This window comes from Gnatocerus cornutus, chromosome 7, assembly GCF_029298725.1.
Source record: "Gnatocerus cornutus isolate USDA-ARS CGAHR chromosome 7, icGnaCorn1.1, whole genome shotgun sequence".
In the NCBI taxonomy this organism is placed as follows: domain Eukaryota; kingdom Metazoa; phylum Arthropoda; class Insecta; order Coleoptera; family Tenebrionidae; genus Gnatocerus; species Gnatocerus cornutus.
In genome coordinates, this window is record NC_142239.1 from 9,097,062 (window position 1) to 9,117,783 (window position 20,722).

The 20,722-nt window shown below is 31.3% G+C and overlaps 1 protein-coding gene across 1 annotated transcript; it reads left to right on the plus strand.

Moving 5' to 3' along the window:
- Window positions 1–4,866: 4,866 nt before the first annotated feature.
- LOC148170740 (uncharacterized) lies at window positions 4,867–17,658 on the plus strand. Its single transcript, XM_088042255.1, has 6 exons — window positions 4,867–5,122; window positions 8,366–8,677; window positions 9,096–9,389; window positions 9,443–9,685; window positions 9,740–9,823; window positions 17,534–17,658. Exons 1-6 carry the CDS (start codon window positions 4,867–4,869, stop codon window positions 17,656–17,658), a joined length of 1,314 nt encoding a protein of 437 aa, XP_087898381.1.
- Window positions 17,659–20,722: the final 3,064 nt, after the last annotated feature.

Below are 20,722 nucleotides of genomic sequence, written 5' to 3' on the forward strand. Positions count from 1 at the left end.
TATCATGATTCAACGGCTGAATTGCAAGAAAACAGCAGAAATGTGGACGAAATCATCAAATTTCTTAGAGAAATCCGTTTATTTCGACGCAAATCGACGATTTCTCGTTGAGTTTCGCCGTTTTCTGGCTTGAACTCGCAAAGAAGAGCTCGAAATATACAAAACCACCAATTTTATCAAGATTCAACGGCTGAATTGCAAGAAAAGAGCAGAAATCTGGACGAAATTATCAACTTTCTTAGAGAAATCCGCTTATTTTGATGCTAAACGACGATTTCTTGCTGATTCTCGCCGCTTTTTGGCTTAGATTTGCAAAGAACAGCTCGAAATCTACAAAACCACCAATTTTTTTCAAGATTCAACGGCTGCATTGCAAGAAGACAGCAGAAATCTGGACGAAATCATCAACTTTCTTAGAGAAATCCGTTTATTTCGACGCAAAACGACGATTTCTCGTTGAGTTTCGCCGTTTTCTGGCTTGAATTCGCAAAGAAGAGCTCGAAATCTACAAAACCACCAATTTGTATCAAGATTCAACGGTTGAATTGCAAGAAAACAGCAGAAATCTGGACGAAATCAAAACTCTTAGAGAAATTCGCTTATTTCGATGCAAAACGACGATTTCTTGCTGATTTTCGCCGTTTTCTGGCTTGGATTGGCAAAGAAGAGCACGAAATGTACAAAATCAACAATTTTTATTAAGATTCAACGGCCGATTTGCAAGAATACAGCAGAAATCGGTAGTAAATCATCAAAATTCTTAGAGAAATCCGCTTATTTCGATGCTAAACGACGATTTCTCGTTGAGTTTCGCCGTTTTCTGGCTTGGATTGGCAAAGAAGAGCTCGAAATCTACAAAGCCACCAATTTTTATCAAGATTCAATGGCTGAATTGCAAGAAAATAGCTGAAATATGCACAAAATCATCAAAATTCTTCACCCAAAAAATTTAAATTTTTGCCCTTTTTCTATTTTGCCACTTTTAACTTTCCTTTTGTGTTATACTCGTAGGTCGTAATTATAATTGGAATTTTAAAAGCTTGTCTTTACGACGAACTTGATAAATTAAAATTGACAGATATTGAAACCAGTAAAGATTGTAGTACTTCCAGACACCAAAAATAATAATTTTTACAGAGTCCGGCAACACTTGCAGTCACTTCCAATTTTATATATAAAATTTTGAAAATTTGCATACGGTCAACAGTTGACAAAGCTCTAGGAGCGGATCCAATAGTTTTGGCGTCGCGGCGTCTTAAAATACAAGTTTATAAGCAAGCAAGCTTTTAACGTTTATGAATTAGAAGCGACAAACAACAATAACCAGTTTAAAGCGGCGGGTTTTGAAATTTCAAACAATAGTAATTGTAATTTTCATGTTTATTTATATTATAAATAAAAAATTGGTCCTGACATTTTACTATTCCTTGTTACCTAGACAACTTTAAAGCTTTAGTGTTTTAAAGACCCTTTTTTGCACGCTTTTGCGTGTTTTAATTTAGGATTATCATGCAGGTATAATAAAAAAATAAAATTTTTGGTTATTTATGAGGGTTTGTGGAACCAATCACCAATTTTTTTTCAGCATAAATGTGTTAAAACTATCTCATTTGTCATTTTATATTTTATGCAAATTGTGTTTAAAATTTAAGGAAAAAAATGCATTTTTAATCAAGTTACAAATTCATTTCGTCAAAATTGGGATCTACGTTTACACTCAACTAACATACTGTGTCACAAATGCCATCTATCCTTTGGTTCGCTTTAGATTGCAACAAAAGCCTACCTTGGTGAAATTGTCACTTTGTCGATGTTAATTAACGATTTCTAGTGTCCAAAAAGTGCAACATGACAAAATTGACCTCCATACAAATGAATGAAGTAACTTGCAAAAATTTGACGTAAACGTGCTAATCACTGCCTCATTAATTATTTTAAAAGCTAAATTGATAAAACTGCTTTTTTTCCTCAAATTTTAATGACAGTTTGCATTAGATTTAAGATAAAAACTCAGATATTGTTTTTAAAGTTGCATAATGTTGAAAAATGAGTATTTTCGCGAAAACTCAAAATTTGCATTAATTGCTCTTAGCGTTCTGTTTTCTTCTAATTTTGCAATTACTCTTGTTTTTGCTTGTTCCGCTGTCATTAATTTTGCCGTAAACATTTCGTTGTCGTCAATATTACATAAAATTGTTCATCCAACTAGAAGAAAAAAAAACAATAAAACTAATTGTGCCAAAACTATCCAAAACCTCCTATTCAGCCCAATGTATAGAATCCAAAGATATTAAAATTGTTTATTAACTTTAATTAAAATTTGTAACTTTGACACTTTTTTAACGTTACAGCAATGGGATTTAAAAAAATTATTACTTTTTCATTGCTTATTAACTCTGCTAAAATTGTAAAATTCTAGAGCAAAGATAACCCATTTTAGAAATTTTTATTTTTGCGGTGGAACTGAAATTTTTTTTTCAATTAAAATTTGTAACTTTGACACTTTTAACGTTACAGCAATGGGATTTAGGGAAATTACTACTTTTTTATTGCTTATTAACTCTGCTAAATTGTAAAATTCTAGAGCAAAGATAACGCATTTAGAAATTTTTATTTTTGCGGTGGAACCGAAATTTTTTTTTTTCAATTAAAATTTGTAACTTTGACACTTTTTTAACGTTACAGCAATGGGATTTAGAAAAATTATTACTTTTTTATTGTTTATTAACTCTGCTAAATTGTAAAATTCTAGAGCAAAGATAACCCATTTTAGATATTTTTATTTTTGCGGTGGAACAGAATTTTTTTTTTCAATTAAAAATTGTAACTTTGACACTTTTAACGTTACAGCAATGGGATTTATGGAAACTACTAGTTTTTAATGGTTTATTAACTCTCCTAAATTGTAAAATTCTAGAGCAAAGATAACGCATTTTAGAGATTTTTATTTTTGCGGTGAAACCGAATTTTTTTTTCAATTAAAATTTGTTACTTTGACACTTTTCATGTTACAACAATGGGATTTAGGAAAAGTACTACTTTTTCATCGCTTATTAACTCTGCTAAATTGTAAAATTCTAGAGCAAGGATAACCCATTTTAGAAATTTTTATTTTTGCGGTGAAACCGAATTTTTTTTTTTCAATTAAAATTGGTAACTTTGACACTTTTAACGTTACAGCTATGGGATTTAGGGAAATTACTACTTTTTCATGGCTACATAGCTCTATTGAATTGTAAAATTCAAGAGCAAAAGGAACCAATTCTAAAAAGTTTTATTTAATAAATTAATGATTTTTTTTAATTAAAATTTGTAATTTTGGTAGTTTTAACGCTACAGCAATAAGATTTATGAAAACTACTACTTTTTCATCTTTTATTAACTAAACTAAATTGTAAAATTTTACTGAAAAAGAAATCCATTTTTGACATTTTTATTTTGAAGTGAATCCAAAATTTTATTATTATTTTCAATTTTCCAAATTTTTCAGATTTGTCTCTCTCAATTGACAATGTGAATTTTTGCGGTTTTAACACACAAATAGCTATTTTTACACTCTCATCTGGATTTCAAAATTTCAAATTTCAAAATTGGTGCAAGCCGGAAACTTGGAATTTTACATTTTTAATTCAATTTCTTTACTTATGCCGTAATAACAGAATTCTAAAAATAGCTCTCATAATAAGAATTCTCCAAAGCACAATTTGCCATTAACCAAATATAATTTGAAGGTTCGGGAGAGCAAGGAAAAAATAAATTTCAAATTTCTTAGTTGGTGTTGTTCATGACAGCAAGCTCACATTATCGCACTTATGCTGTATTAAATTATTCAAAAAGTGATTAAAAAGATGCGATTTATAAAGTTTTTTGCTCTTAAAGTCAACGCAGATAAAAGCTGGTATTCATTTTAAGGGCCATATACAGGATGTTCCGCGAATTGCTGATCATTGGAAAATAACATGGGAATTTGAATTTTATTTTTTCTTGCTCTCCGAAACCTTCAAATTATATGTGGTTAATATAGTGAATTGTTATTTTGAGTGCTTTTTCTAGATTTTTATGTTATTGCGGCATTAAAAATGGAATTAAAAATATAAAATTTTAAATTTCCCGCTCGTAACTTCGAAGGTTGCGTGACTGCGAAATGAAGATCTGTCACTATGAAACGTCATTTTATGCCTAAACTAACCTTTTGCCTCTTCAAAGCAACTTTATGGTATGTTTTTACCTTTGGTATTATCCAAGCACAAGTAAATAGAAAAAGTAAGGTTAGTTTAGACAATATCGTGACAGTTCTTCAATTTTCAGTAACACCAACTTCGAAATTTCGAACCAGAGCTGATTACTATCAGTCTACTCATTTAAAAGTTAAGTTGGCAGCAGCCCTTAGCGATTTTAATCAGTAACAATTGACAGCGAAAGCGTTTGACCTTGACGCAACTGTGGCATTCGTAGAAGCTAATCGTCTTGCACAACATTGCCAAAACTTGTTAATTCTCTATTGAAACCTTTCTTTTGCAACAAATTTTTGATTAATTATTGATTAGTACACTGAACTTTGACAATGTGCTAACCTCAAAAATTGCCACGTTTAATTTTCCCCCTAAAGAATTGAAAACCTGATTTACACCCAAGAATTTTCGAAAATTTACACAAGAGAGTGGACTGACAACAATGAGCTGTACTTTATGTTGCCATCATAATAATACCTTTATACCATATCTTGTTACGATACAAAAAAGAAATAAAATGCGTTTTGATAGATTGGTTTTTACAAAATAGTCGTATCGTATCTAAATAGATAAGATAAAAACTTTCTTTCCAGTTGTATAACTTGTTGTACTCCTATCAGTGAACGTCAGCGAGATGGGAAAACAAGTCACAATTATTATTAGTGCTGTATTTTGCGTGGCCTTGGTTCTAGCTGAAGACTGTACATTACTGTCCAACGTATCGCATGTGACTTGTGTTTGCGAAGACTCAAATGGTCCTATAATTATAGACCCACCTGAAGAAGAAGCACATAGAAAAACAAACGTTTCAAAAGATATCAAGTCAATCAACGACGACTGGATCGCTCATAGTGAATCAACTTCTATAGTCATCGATGACAGATGGTTGGGTGAGTACAACAAACAACCAAGCCAAATAAAAAGTTTGACATTAGAGTTAACATTAACAAAAATGCTTGAAATAAATTCTTTTGCAATGAAATCCTTCATAATTAAGGAAACTGATTACAAAAAAAAAGAATTAAATGAAAGTACAATTTTTTTTACTACAAAATAGTTACTTTTATGTAAGACGTCTGATGAGAGTTGATTGTTTCAATTTCCTTCAATATTAAAAATTGTTATTTCTGAGATGTTGGGATAAATTTTGAATTAAAAAAACGTTTCGAATAATTCTGTTGCCTTAAAACGTATTGAACAACTCGATTCGCCCCAGAAGCACGGATAATCGAGGTTGTACTGTAGTATTTGAGCAAAGACCAGAGGACGACAGCCAATCGCGAAAACTAAACTAAACTGTTTAGCTTCGATTGTAAATTTTAAATTTGGCGCTTATTTTTGCCTAAATATGGCGGAAAATTGCGGTACTTGATGAATCTAGTAACTTTAGCATAAAACTTGCATCAGCGCCCTCACCTCACCTCGCCTTTTATTAGTAAACATCTCATTAATAATGCGTATTATTCTGTTTTGAGTATGAAAAGGCACATTTCTTGTGTATATTTTTCATCCGGTACATCAAGCAATACTTAACCGAAAATACTTAACTTTAGTAAACGCGCGCTCATAAATTTGCTAGTTTCATTACCAAATACGAGACTCAAATCGTTCCAAAAGCAAATTATGTACAATTCCAGTAAATTTTAAATAACTTAATAGTTTTTCCATCATATCAATTATTGTGGTTTAGGAATCTATTTGTCACGGCTGTAAAAAAAGATAGAAAAAAGCCCTGATTCGTGCAAGATGAACTTTTTGTTGTCATACAAACCAGATAACCGATAAAAGATTTAGTTTTGTACCCAAAACAAAACCACCAATAGTGTCGCTGCCTGGAATTCTTTTAAAAGTAACATTTTTAGTATTCGGAAATGACTTTAGTTTTTTAATAATATTTTTGAAATTACTGACCCCAGTGTTGAGTTCTATAGCTCGTTGAAAAGCTTATTTAATAGGCTTTCTAAAACGGTAATGCACAATTCCATCTTTAAAAAGAAACTGAGTTAGGCAGCCTAACCTAAAAAAATATTTTTTCAATAATATCTCTACTTCCGGACCTGATGGATCAAAACAGACTTCAGATTCAAAATTAGAAGACAATTTTACGTTGAAAATAACTTCCCACTTCTCCAATTAACTAGTGTAATCAGAGTAATCACAAATTAAAGCTCTAATTATAGCAGATTTTTGCTGTTTTCTTGCAATTCAGCCGTTGAATCTTAATAAAAAGTGATGATTTTGTAGATTTTGAGCTCTTCTTTGTGAATTCAAGCCAGAAAACTGCAAAAATCAGCGAAAAATTGTCGTTTTGCATCGAAATAAGCGGATTTCTCTAAGAAACTTGATGATTTCGTCCAGATTTGTGCTGTTTTCTTGCAATTCAGCCGTTGAATCCTGATAAAAATTTGTGGTTTTGTAGATTTCGAGCTCTTCTTTGCGAATTCAAGCCAGAAAACGTCGAAAATTAGCGAGAAATCGTCGTTTTGCATTGAAATAAGCGGATTTCTCTAAGAAATTTGATGATTTCGTCCAGATTTTTGCTGTTTTCTTGCAATCAGCCGTTGAATTTTGATAAAAATTGGTGGTTTTGTAGATTTCGAGCTTTTCTTTGCGAATTCAAGCAAGAAACGGCGAAAATCAGCGAGAAATCGTCGTTTTGCATCGAAATAAGCGGATTTCTCTAAGAAATTTGATGATTTCGTCCAGATTTCTGCTGTTTTCTTGCAATTCAACTGTTGGATTTTGATAAAAATTGGTGGTTTTGTAGATTTCGAGCTTTTCTTTGCGAATTCAAGCAAGAAACGGCGAAAATCAGCAAGAAATCGTCGTTTTGCAACGAAATAAGCGGATTTCTCTAAAAAAATTGATGATTTCGTCCAGATTTCTGCTGTTTTCTTGCAATTCAGCTGTTGGATTTTGACAAAAATTTTTGGTTTTGTAGATTTCGAGCTCTTCTTTGCGAATTCAAGCCAGAGAACGGCGAAAATTAGCGAGGAATCGTCGTTTTGCATCGAAATAAGTGGATTTCTCTAGAATTTTGATGATTTCGTGCAGATTTATGCTGTTTTCTTACAATTCAGCCGTTGAATCTTGATAAAAATTTTTGGTTTTGTAGATTTCGAGCTCTTCTTTGCGAATTCAAGCCAGAAAACGGCGAAAATCAGCGAGAAATCGTCGTTTTGCATCGAAATAAGCGAATTTCTCTAAGAAATTTGATGATTTCGTCCAGATTTCTGCTGTTTTCTTGCAATTCAGCCGTTGAATTATGATAAAAATTGGTGGTTTTGTAGATTTCGAGCTCTTCTTTGCGAATTCAAGCCAGAAAACGGCGAAAATCAGCGAGAAATCGTCGTTTTGCATCGAAATAAGCGGATTTCTCTAAGAAATTTGATGATTTCGTCCAGATTTCTGCTGTTTTCTTGCAATTCAGCCGTTGAATCCTGATAAAAATTTGTGGTTTTGTAGATTTCGCGCTCTTCTTTGCGAATTCAAGCCAGAAAACGGCGAAAATTAGCGAGAAATCGTCGTTTTGCATCGAAATAAGTGGATTTCTCTAGAAATTTGATGATTTCGTGCAGATTTATGCTGTTTTCTTGCAATTCAGCAGTTGAATCTTGATAAAAATTTTTGGTTTTATAGATTTCGAGCTCTTCTTTGCGAATTCAAGCCAGAAAACGGCGAAAATTAGCGAGAAATCGTCGTTTTGCATCGAAATAAGTGGATTTCTCTAGAATTTTGATGATTTCGTGCAGATTTATGCTGTTTTCTTGCAATTCAGCCGTTGAATCTTGATAAAAAATTTTGGTTTTGTAGATTTCGAGCTCTTCTTTGCGAATTCAAGCCAGAAAACGGCGAAAATCAGCAAGAAATCGTCGTTTTGCAACGAAATAAGCGGATTTCTCTAAGACATTTGATGATTTCGTCCAGATTTCTGCTGTTTTCTTGCAATTCAGCCCTCAGGGTTGAGTTCTATAGCTCATTGAAAAGCCAATTTAATACGCTTTCTAAAACAGTAATGCACAATTCCATCTTTAAGAAGAAACTGAGTTATGCACCAGAACCTAAAAAAATATTTTCGCAAATGCAATAACCATCTTTAAGTCTTTTAAGTGTTGTAACAAACAATTTTTCAGATTTTCCAACGCTCTACGAAGACACAATCATATTTAATGGCTCAACAAAAACAATACCGTTCTCAGTATATGGCCCATTTAAAATTTCTACTTATATGAAAAATTTAGATGGTAGTGCATCTTCGCTATCAACTATTTTGTCTAAACTGGACAACGCTTGGTACCACTATAAGTTTAATTTTAAGATCGATACTGTCATAGAAATCTACGAAAATGATAATCTGATGGACACCCCTAAATACTCACAGAATGCAACGAGTATCTTTCTGAAGAATATAAATCAGACCAAAACATACTGGAAAAAACACCAAAGTGAGTACAAATATACTCAAAGTAAAACACGTTTCCAGCTCTGCTTTTTATTTACCTCGTTGCTTATACGAGGTGTTTACAAATGTTTCTAGCATCAAGGGTGGCTATGAAATGTCAAAGAAATTTGCCGCTCATTACAAATGTAGGTTTCGGATTTTCAACTGACATTTGCAGTTAACCTCAACCATAGAACACAGTAAGTTTTGAGAAATAAACTGTTCTAGCTGTGGTTTAAAACTTGAAAATCAAAAATTTGGACAAAAAACTAACTGTTGACGTAAGTAACATTATAAACAATTTTCAAAATAGTTACATTCACTATGAAAACAAAGCGGCAATTGTGTTTGACATTTCATAGCCACTTGATGCTAGAAACATTTATAAACACCTTGTATGATAGTTTCTATTTTTTAATTAGTTTCTGGTAAATGGTCCAATAAGCCTTCAATGGGTCCGACAACATTGATAATCCCATCAAAATATTCATGTTTAGAACTGTATGTTAAATTGTGTCATGATTGCGATCTTGAAATTTCCCACAACAGTGAGAAAATGACAACCATGGGAAACGGGAACGAAAATTTGTGGCAAAAATTAATCCTGGATTTAGCACCCGCTGAGAACACCACAGTCACACTCCTTAGAACAAAAAATGGAGAAAATATGGAAGGATTTTGGTATTACGACCTCCGCTCTTGTTCGCCCCCTATTGGTAAGTAAATCTTCAATGTTCAAACGAATTAAATTCTCTTCATTTTAACTTAGCGGTGAGAAAAGTGGCACATGGGAAAAAACACCACACTTGTCAGATTCTAAATGAAAAACTCTCTGCGAACATCACCAGAAAGACGAACTTAGTGTCCAATGATAAGCCTGGAGCGATTGGCAACAAACTGTGCTCGGATGTTTTGGGGTCAACTTACCCTTTTTGTGATAAGCATTTGATATGTCTAAAGGAAACACCCTGTATATGCGCGTGGGGTTCGAAAGGACCTGATTGTTCGGAAGGTAAAAATTAAACATTTTAGCTGTTTTTGTTGATCTTCATTTACTTTCTTTTAGACTGCGAAATTGGAAAATGGGGTCTCAATTGTCAACATAATTGTACATGTAGCCACTGCAATCCAAAAAATGGAAGCTGTCCAGGTATATAAAAAGTCATTTATATTTGTTCGCATGAAACATGGGAATTTGAGTTTACATTTTTTCTCGAACCTGCAAAAAAAATTCGGTTAATTATAGATTGTGTTTTAAAAGTTGCGTAATTTTAGAGTCATTTTTAAGATCCAATGTTATCGCGGCATTATTTAAAACAATAGAATCAAAGAGGGAAATTTCAAATTCGAAAATTTCCCACTCGAAACCTCCCACTCTGGAGGATGAACAAATCGTGCCGGTATTTTAATTTTATTTAAACTTTCATCGTCAAGCGACAAACGTCTGTAACTTTTTTTGCGATTTTTAAAATATCAAATTTGGAAACTCGTCATTCATTGGCGTTTATAGACTACTAATTACGCCAAAAGTGTCCTAAAATAAACAATTACTACTCAATAGCAGTATAGATAATAAATATTAAAAGATTTCAACCCAACCATGGTAAAAACATAGTCAAAAATAATTAAATACTGCATCTAAACAACGCTTTCAATGGTATTTAAATGGACCGACACGTTTGTTGATCCTCCAGAGTGGGAGGTTGCATACGTTTAAACTAACCTTACTTTTTATATTTACTTTTGCGTGGATAATACAAAAGGTAAAGACATATTATAAAATTACTTTGAAAAGGCATATTTGCAGTAAAGGGATTAGTTTAGGCATAAAACGACGTTACATAGTGACAGATCTTCATTTCGCAGTCACACAACCTTCGAAGTTAGGGCGGGAAATTTAAAATTTTATATTTTCAATTCCATTTTTAATGCCGCAATAACATAAAAATCTAGAAAAAGCACTCAAAATAACAATTCACTATATTAACCACATGTGATTTGAAGGTTTCAGAGAGCAAGAAAAAATAAAATTCAAATTCCCATGTTATTTTCCAATGATCAGCAATTCGCGGAACACCCTGTACATACATATATGGCCCTTAAAATGAATACCAGCTTTTATCTGCGTTGACTTTAAGAGCAAAAAACTTTATAAATCGCATCTTTTTAACCACTTTTTTAATAATTTAATACAGCAGAAGAGCGATAATGTGAGCTTACTATCATAATGTGATCACGCAAATTTAGTGTGTGAATATTTTTTGTTTGATTTAAAAGAATTTGTGTTGTTTCAAATCTGATTTCTAGGAATTTTTTACCCGTTTTTTGAGTCTGTAAGATAGGAACTAAGAAATTTGAATTTTATTTTTTCCTTGCTCTCCCGAACCTTCAAATTATATTTGGTTAATGGCAAATTGTGCTTTGGAGAATTCTTATTATGATAGCTATTTTTAGAATTCTGTTATTACGGCATAAGTAAAAAAATTGAATTAAAAATGTAAAATTACAAGTGTCCGGCACCAATTTTGAAATTTGAAATTTTGAAATCCAGATGAGAGTGTAAAAATAGCTATTTGTGTGTTAAAACCGCAAAAATTCACATTGTCAATTGAGAGAGACAGATCTGAAAAATTTGGAAAATTGAAAATAATTTCAATATAATAGTAAATTTCAAAAATTGTTTTTTTTTTCAGTAGACTTTTACAATTTAGTAGAGTTAATAAGCTATGAAAAAGTAATAATTTCTCTAAACCCCATGGCTGTAACATTAAAAGTGTCATAGTTACAAATTTTAATTGAAAATAAAATTTCGGTTCCACCGCAAAAATAAAAATTTCTAAAATGGGTTATCTTTGCTCTAGAGTTTTACAATTTAGCAGAGTTAATAAGCAATGAAAAAGTAGTAATTTCTCTTAATCTCATTGCTGTAACGTTAAAAGTGTCAAAGTTACAATTTTTAATTGAAAAAAAAATCGGTTCCACCGCAAAAATGAAAATTTCAAAATGGGTTATCTTTGCTCTAGAATTTTACAATGTAGCAGAGTTAATAAGCAATGAAAAAGTAGTAATTTCTCTTAATCTCATTGGTAACGTTAAAAGTGTCAAAGTTACAAATTTTAATTGAAAAAAAAATTTCGGTTCCACCGCAAAAAAAAAAATCTAAAATGGGTTATCTTTGCTCTAGAATTTTACAACGTAGCAGAGTTAATAAGCAATGAAAAAGTAAAAATTTCAAAATGGGTTATCTTTGCTCTAGAACTTTACAATGTAGCAGAGTTAATAAGCAATGAAAAAGTAGTAATTTCTCTTAATCTCATTGCTGTAACGTTAAAAGTGTCAAAGTTACAAATTTTAATTGAAAAAAAAATTTCGGTTCCACCGCAAAAATGATAATTTCAAAATGGGTTATCTTTGCTCTAGAATTTTACAATGTAGCAGAGTTAATAAGCAATGAAAAAGTAGTAATTTCTCTTAATCTCATTGGTAACGTTAAAAGTGTCAAAGTTACAAATTTTAATTGAAAAAAAAATTTCGGTTCCACCGCAAAAATGATAATTTCAAAATGGGTTATCTTTGCTCTAGAATTTTACAATGTAGCAGAGTTAATAAGCAATGAAAAAGTAATAATTTCTCTTAATCTCATTGGTAACGTTAAAAGTGTCAAAGTTACAAATTTTAATTGAAAAAAAAATTTCGGTTCCACCGCAAAAATAAAAATTTCTAAAATGGGTTATCTTTGCTCTAGAATTTTACAATTTAGCAGAGTTAATAAGCAATGAAAAAGTAGTAATTTCTCTTAATCTCATTGCTGTAACGTTAAAAGTGTCAAAATTACAAATTTTAATTGAAAAAAAAATTTCGGTTCCACCGCAAAAATGATAATTTCAAAATGGGTTATCTTTGCTCTAGAATTTTACAATGTAGCAGAGTTAATAAGCAATGAAAAAGTAGTAATTTCTCTTAATCTCATTGGTAACGTTAAAAGTGTCAAATTACAAATTTTAATTGAAAAAAAAAAATTTCGGTTCCACCGCAAAAATGAAAATTTCAAAATGGGTTATCTTTGCTCTAGAATTTTACAATGTAGCAGAGTTAATAAGCAATGAAAAAGTAGTAATTTCTCTTAATCTCATTGGTAACGTTAAAAGTGTCAAAGTTACAAATTTTAATTGAAAAAAAAATTTCGGTTCCACCGCAAAAAAAAAAATCTAAAATGGGTTATCTTTGCTCTAGAATTTTACAACGTAGCAGAGTTAATAAGCAATGAAAAAGTAAAAATTTCAAAATGGGTTATCTTTGCTCTAGAACTTTACAATGTAGCAGAGTTAATAAGCAATGAAAAAGTAGTAATTTCTCTTAATCTCATTGCTGTAACGTTAAAAGTGTCAAAGTTACAAATTTTAATTGAAAAAAAAATTTCGGTTCCACCGCAAAAATGAAAATTTCAAAATGGGTTATCTTTGCTCTAGAATTTTACAATGTAGCAGAGTTAATAAGCAATGAAAAAGTAGTAATTTCTCTTAATCTCATTGGTAACGTTAAAAGTGTCAAAGTTACAAATTTTAATTGAAAAAAAAATTTCGGTTCCACCGCAAAAATGATAATTTCAAAATGGGTTATCTTTGCTCTAGAATTTTACAATGTAGCAGAGTTAATAAGCAATGAAAAAGTAATAATTTCTCTTAATCTCATTGGTAACGTTAAAAGTGTCAAAGTTACAAATTTTAATTGAAAAAAAAATTTCGGTTCCACCGCAAAAATAAAAATTTCTAAAATGGGTTATCTTTGCTCTAGAATTTTACAATTTAGCAGAGTTAACAAGCAATGAAAAAGTAGTCATTTCTCTTAATCCCATTGCTGTAACGTTAAAAGTGTCAAAGTTACAAATTTTAATTGAAAAAAAAATTTCGGTTCCACCGCAAAAATGAAAATTTCAAAATCGGTTATCTTTGCTCTAGAATTTTACAATTTAGCAGAGTTAATAAGCAATAAAAAAATTGTAATTTCCCTAAATCTCATTGCTGTAGCGTTAAAATTGTTAAAATTTACGAATTTTAAATAGAATAAAATTTTAAATTTTTGATTCGTTTTTAAAATTGAAAAAAACGCTAGCTCGCGATTTTTTTTTCAATAAATTGCTTATGCTATGGGTAGATTTTCCTATGACGAATCAGTCTGATTGAAGGTGGGGTCTTTCTAACCTAAAAATTGGAACTAAAGTGGTGTTCACTGATATCAGTCCACTTTTCTGTGTATTTTTTTTAATTTGTGACTGTAAATCAGGCTTCAAATTCTTTAGGGACAAATTAGAAAAGAATTGAACGTGTCGATTTTTGAGGTTAACACGTTGTCAAAGTAGGATGCATCAATATCTCAAATTAATTAATAAATTAACCAAATATTTATTGTAAAAGAGAGATTTCAGTACAAAAAGATCAAACGCTTTTGCTGCCAACTATTAGCGATGAAAATTGCTAGAGGTGCTACCAACTTAACTTTTTAATGAGTTGACCGATAGTAATGAGCTCATTGCTATTAGTCCACTCTCCTGTGTAAATTTTCGAAAATTTTTGAGTGTAAATCTGGCTTTCAATTCTTTAGGGAGAAAATTAGGGGAAAATTGAATGTAGCGATTTTTGAGGTTAACACGTTGTCAAAGTTGCGTGTATTAATAAATAACTAATTAAACATTTGTTGCAACAGGAAGTTTTTAATACCGAATTAACAAGTTTTAGCAATGTTGTGCAAGACGATTAGCTTCTACGCATGCCATAGTTGCGTCAAGGTCAAACGCTTTCGCTGTCAACTGTTACAGACAAAATCGCTAGGGGCTGCTGCCAACTTAACTTTTTAATGAGTGGACCGATAGAAATGGTATAATTTCCTATCGAAGTTGGTGTTACTGAAAATTGTCACGACTTTGTCTAAACTAACCTTGTTTTTTTTATTTACTTTTGCGTGGATAAAACCAAAGGTAAAGACATATTATAAAATTACTTTGAAAAGGTATATTTGCAGTAAAAAGATTAGTTTACGCATAAAACGACGTTACATAGTGACAGATCTTCATTTCGCAATCACTCAACCTTCGAAGTTACGAGCGGGAAATTTAAAATTTTATATTTTAATTTTTATTTTTTTGCTATTACCGTAATAACATAGAATTCCTAAAAAAACTCTCAGAATAAGAATTCGCCATTAACCACATTTCATTTGAAGGTTCCGGAGAGCAAGGAAATAGTATATTATTATACGAGCATGTTATTAGACCCCTTATTTACGAAGTTGAGTTTGCAACACGATTGAGCCTGCGAGCGAATGGACTAAATCAACCGAGTGAATAAGGAGCACGACATGCGAATGTAATACTATGCTTTATCTGCGACCACAAAAAAGTTGGATTTTTTCGGCAAGAGAGTACTTTAATGACTTTTGTGAATTTTTAGTTTTAGTCAAAACAAAATGTAACAGTTGTTGTCATTGAGTACTAGGATAAATCGATAAACATTAGGTTATAGTGGTCATAACTAAATGACTTTAGCCAATCAGAGCCTACGATGAGTTCATTACTACACGGGTTCCAGTTATGGCATCATAACTTGTTTAAAGCGAACTACGTTATGAACAAATAGCTAAATGGTCGTAGATAAAATGAAATTCAAATTCCCTTGTTATTTTCCGATGCTCAGCAATTTGCGGAACACCCGGTACATACATATGTATATCGCACTTAAAGTGCATACCAGTTTTTATATATAACTTCAAGAGCAAAAAACTTCATAAATCGCATCTTTTTAATCACTTTTTGAATAATTTAATACAGCAGAAGTGCGATAATGTGAACTTGCTGTCATGAACAACGCCAACTAAGAAATTTGAAATTTATTTTTTCCTTGCTCTCCCGAACCTTCAAATTATATTTGGTTAATGGCGAATTGTGCTTTGAAAAATTCTTATTCTGAGAGCAATTTTTGGAATTCTGTTATTACGGCATAAGTATGGAAAAAAATGGAATTAAAAATGTAAAATTTCAAAGTTTCCGGCTTTCGAGTGGAAAATTCAAAATTTCATTTTTTCGATGCGATTTTTTAATCATACCGCATAAAGATCAGATCAAAAAATAGGCTCTTGAATTAAGAACCTCTTTACGTACAAACTACCATTAACCATTAACCATTAAATTAATTTTATTTGGAGGTTTGGTAGAGCTGGAAAAAAATTAATTTTCATGTTATTTCACAATTTTCCCAAAACTGGCAAAACTATGGCTAAAATCAATAATTAATGTGATTTAACAGTCTCTTTTTTACTTTGTGTATTAAAACCGCAAAAATTCACATTGCCAATTGAGAGAGACAGATCTAAAAAAATTTGAAAATTGAAAATAATAATAAAATTTTGGATTCACTTCAAAATAAAAATTTCAAAAATGGATTTCTTTTCTAGTAGAATTTTACAATTTAGTTCAGTTAATAGAAGATGAAAAAGTAGTAATTTTAAAGCGTTAAAACTACCAAAGTTACAAATTTTAATTAAAAAAAATCATTAATTAGAATTGGTTTCTTTTGCTTTTGAATTTTACAAATTAATAGAGCTAAGTAGCGATGAAAAAGTAGTAATTTCCCTAAATCCCGTTGCTGTAACGTTAAAAGTGACAAAGTTACAAATTTTAATTGAAAAAAAAAATTTGTTTCACTGCAAAAATAAAAATTTCTAAAATGGGTTAGCTTTGCTCTAGAATTTTACAATTTAGCAGAGTTAATAAGCGAATAAAAATTAGTAATTTCCCTAAATCTCAATGCTGTAGCGTTAAAATTGTTACAATTACGAATTTTAATAGAATAAAATTGATAATTTTTGATTCGTTTTTAAAATTGACAAAAAACGCTAGCTCGCGAATTTTTTTTTTCGATAAATTGTTTATGCTATGGGTAGATTTTTCTAACCTAGGTCATTCTAACCTAAAAATTGGAACTAAAGTGTTCATTGATATCCGGCCATCTGTGTAATTTTTTAAAAATTTTTGAGTGTAAATCCGGCTTCAAATTCTTTAGGGACTAAATTAGAAAAGAATTGAACGTGTCGATTTTTGAGGTTAACACGTTGTCAAAGTTGGATGCATCAATATCTCAAATTAATTAATAAATTAACCAAATATTTATTGCAAAAGAGAGATTTCACTACAAATAGATCAAACGCTTTTGCTGCCAACCATTACCGATGAAAATTGCTAGAGGTGCTACCAACTTAACTTTTTAATGAGTCGACCAATAAAGCTCTAATTGCTATCAGCCCACTCTCCTGTGTAATTTTTCGAAAATTTTTTAGTGTAAATCAGGCTTTCAAATCTTTAGGGAGAAAATTAGGGGAAAATTGAATGTAGCGATTTTTGAGGTTAACACGTCAAAGTTGAGTGTATTAATCAATAACTAATTAAACATTTGTTGCAACAGGAAGTTTTTAATAGAGAATTAACAAGTTTTAGCAATGTTGTGCAAGACGATTAGCTTCTACGCATGCCACAGTTGCATCAAGGTCAAGCGCTCTTACTGCCAATTGTAGAAAAAATAATGTGCGCAACTTTACATTACCGATTTCGAGAGAATAATTTTTGTAACACCCTGTACCTTAGTTATTTTTCGTTTTTGAATATTTTCTGCTACAAAAAAACCTCCCCGGTATTTTTTTTCATATTATCGCGCTTCTACTGTTTTTTCAAAATTTCAAATCTAATCAGAAGTTTACGACAAAAATATAAGTTAAAACTGCATTAAAAAACCGTGTAAAGCTTGCTAAATGTTTCTAAATTTCAAAGTTGTCATTTCACACTTGACAGTTGACATTGTTCTATTTTATTCAGGTTCAATAGAAGCAGCAGCCGTACTAGGAATAGCTGTAGCAATAGTATTAATAATTGGAGCAATAAAAGTAGCAATAACACTTTTTACAACAAAACACACATATCAACAAGTAGAAATAACATAGTATAACAAAAATTGTAGGTTTAATAAATTATAATTTTAAAAAATCTGCGTTTAAATCACTAGAGCTTTCAGTGAAACAAACTTTTATTGAACCAGGACAGGCCAAGAGCATTGCCGACAGGTGTGCACATTCCTTCCTAGGTTAAATCAAATTGACCACTGGGAATTCAGGTATGCTCATTGATAGTTTCTGCATTCTACCAGACAAGTCAGACAGTTTCACTGAAGTTCAAGTGATATGAATGCAGATTTTTCATAAGTTTTCAAGTAGTGAAAATAACGAAAACCATGTATCTGTCATATTTGGATACATACTTATTTATTCTAAATCTCAAACCTGCTTTTCTATGTAGTTTTAATCATAGAAACTCTCTTACATAGGCAAATATAGTTGTTTAGTAAAAACACTTTTAGTTGGCTTTGAATATAGATTTTTAATGAAGAAGGGATGTCTTCAGTATTAAAAGAACTCATTTATCAATTTGTTTTTTTCAAAATTTTTATATTTGACAGATGTGGATTTAACATTTTTATCAAAGCCTATAAATTTGAATCTCAAACCTCAACTTTTATGCATAAGTTATATAAGACTTTTATGCTTGATCGCTCTCAAATACTACTATTATTGCTACTATTGCTCGCATCAAGACTGAAGAAAAAAAGAATACTCAACAGTTCCTCACATTGGTATGTGTTTAATTTACCAGATTTTGTTTTAGGTGACATTTCAAAGTAATGCCAGGATATGGTAAATATTGCTTTTTCAATATATTTTTTTTAAATTAAATAAGTATGCATATTTATTAACCTATGTTTCAATGGGAAAGATGAATACGCATACTTACATATTTGGGAGTAGGGCTACAGGCGAGACCCCCTTTATAGGTCAACGCATTATCAGTGGTACCTCTTGGGTAATGTGGAAATCTACTGAAAATGTTCAATACAATTTTAATATCTTTGAATTCTATACATTGGGCTGAATGGGAGGTTTTGGATAGTTTTGGCACAATTAGTTTTATTGTTTTTTTTTTCTTCTAGTTGGATGAACCATTTTATGTAATATTGACGACAACGAAATGTTTACGGCAAAATTAATGACAGCGGAACAAGCAAAAACAAGAGTAATTGCAAAATTAGAAGAAAACAGAACGCTAAGAGCAATTGCTGCAAATTTTGAGTTTTCGCGAAAATACTCATTTTTCAACATTATGCAACTTTAAAAACAATCTCTGAGTTTTTAGCTTAAATCTAATGCAAACTGTCATTAAAATTTGAGGAAAAAAGCAGTTTTATCAATTTAGCTTTTAAAATAATTAATGAGGCAGTGATTAGCACGTTTACGTCAAATTTTTGCAAGTTACTTCATTCATTTGTGTGGAGGTCAATTTTGATTAACACAGTCATGTTGCACTTTTTGGACACTAGAAATCGCTTATTTCGATAGTCATAGTATATCGACATAAGATTAGCATTTTGCAAGAATTAATTTACGAAAACTTCAACCTCTTTTGAAAGAATTCTTATCTAACGAGTACTTACCTACATACAAAAATTACAAACATTACAATATAAATCAATAATTGAGAAATTTGTAAATATGACTACTATAAAAGCGAGAAAATGTCGGAAAAATAATAGTTTCAACAGTGGTTCCATTATGGAAGGTCTCAATATTATAGTACTTTTAATTTGTTTAGTGCCAGGTTTTCAATCTGGGGTAGTAGATATACAATGGTCTTCAGATGGTTCCTCGGAATACCCTGAATCAAGCAGCGAGAGTTGGACATCTTCAGATAGTACCTCTGAAGATCCTAGATCTAGCACTGGCAGTTGGACACCTTCAGATAGTACCTCTTCTAAATCAAGCTCTAGTACACCCACCTGAACATCTACTGCAACTCCCTGCGCACCCATCACAAGTACCTGGTCGAGCTGCAGTTGTCAAGAAGCACCACCTCCTAAAGAAAAAATTGTTTGTAGAAATCCCGGCAACATTTTCGGCAAAGATATCGACAATTACGGCGATTTATTATGCTCAAACGACCCGAATATCCCAAAAAATGAAACTCTACTGATAAGAGACACAATTGTCAATTATGATGATGAAATGGAGCTATTTTACGAAAATGCGTTTCGAGATTCTCCTGTCACTAGAGTGAATGTCATAAATGTTGGAAGAGAGCACGCTTTTACCAAGTCTGTTGAAATAATAAGTGAGGGTGGCACAGAAAGTAGCGTTGTGGTTAAGATCGCAGTGGGCGATAAAGAGGAGGTCAGATTGTTTGTAGAAATTTATGGAGAGGAAGATTAGTAATTAAGTAATGTGTGTCTGTTTATAACAATAAAGTAATGTATTTCTAATTGCATAATTACACGTGTTAAGTATGTTAAATACTATTTTTTTGTATTCTTTTAATAAAAGTTGATTTATTTTCATTAAAAACTTGTACCCTTGCTGATCATAAAAAATTGAGACAAGCAAAATTTTTTTAATGTAAAGCGGGCTACAGAACTGTCATTTAACATGACAATGTCAAATTTGGAAAAAGTGCCACAAGTCACAATCTACGTTCGAAAAGTCAAAATGCTTTCGTCAAAAACTTAAAATGCCGATTTCTCAATTTGGATTTTCCATAATTTGTTTCTTTCTTTTAATTTCTCTCTCTCTCAATTTCAATTTTTGTTCTTGTCATTTTAATTTCCAACGTTCTATCTTTATTTCCTCTAAAATGGCGATTGCAAAAAGTATTTCTAGGTTCAGACTGGTGCCAACCAAGCATAAATAACAAAGATATTGGGTCAACAGAACAATGGCTTGGTTTACTACTTTCCCATAGATATTTGAAAGCTTTGCAAATGTTTGACCCAATCTCTGTTATAATAATAATAATAATAATAATACAATTATCCCAACAGACACAAAATTCACAGCGGAAAATACAATAAAAACACAATACATTAAAATAAAAAAGCTTAACAAAAAACATACAACTCATTATTCGTTATAAAATTCCAGCAACTTTACTTTAATTACTTTAATAAGTGAATTTTGGAAATTATCA

Coding starts and splice junctions, on each gene's coding strand:
- LOC148170740 (XM_088042255.1), top strand. CDS start 4,867: ATGGGAAAACAAGTCACAATTATTATTAGTGCTGTATTTTGCGTGGCC. Junction 5,123..8,365: donor CATCGATGACAGATGGTTGG/GTGAGTACAACA, acceptor ACAATTTTTCAG/ATTTTCCAACGCTCTACGAA. Junction 8,678..9,095: donor ATACTGGAAAAAACACCAAA/GTGAGTACAAAT, acceptor TTTTTTAATTAG/TTTCTGGTAAATGGTCCAAT.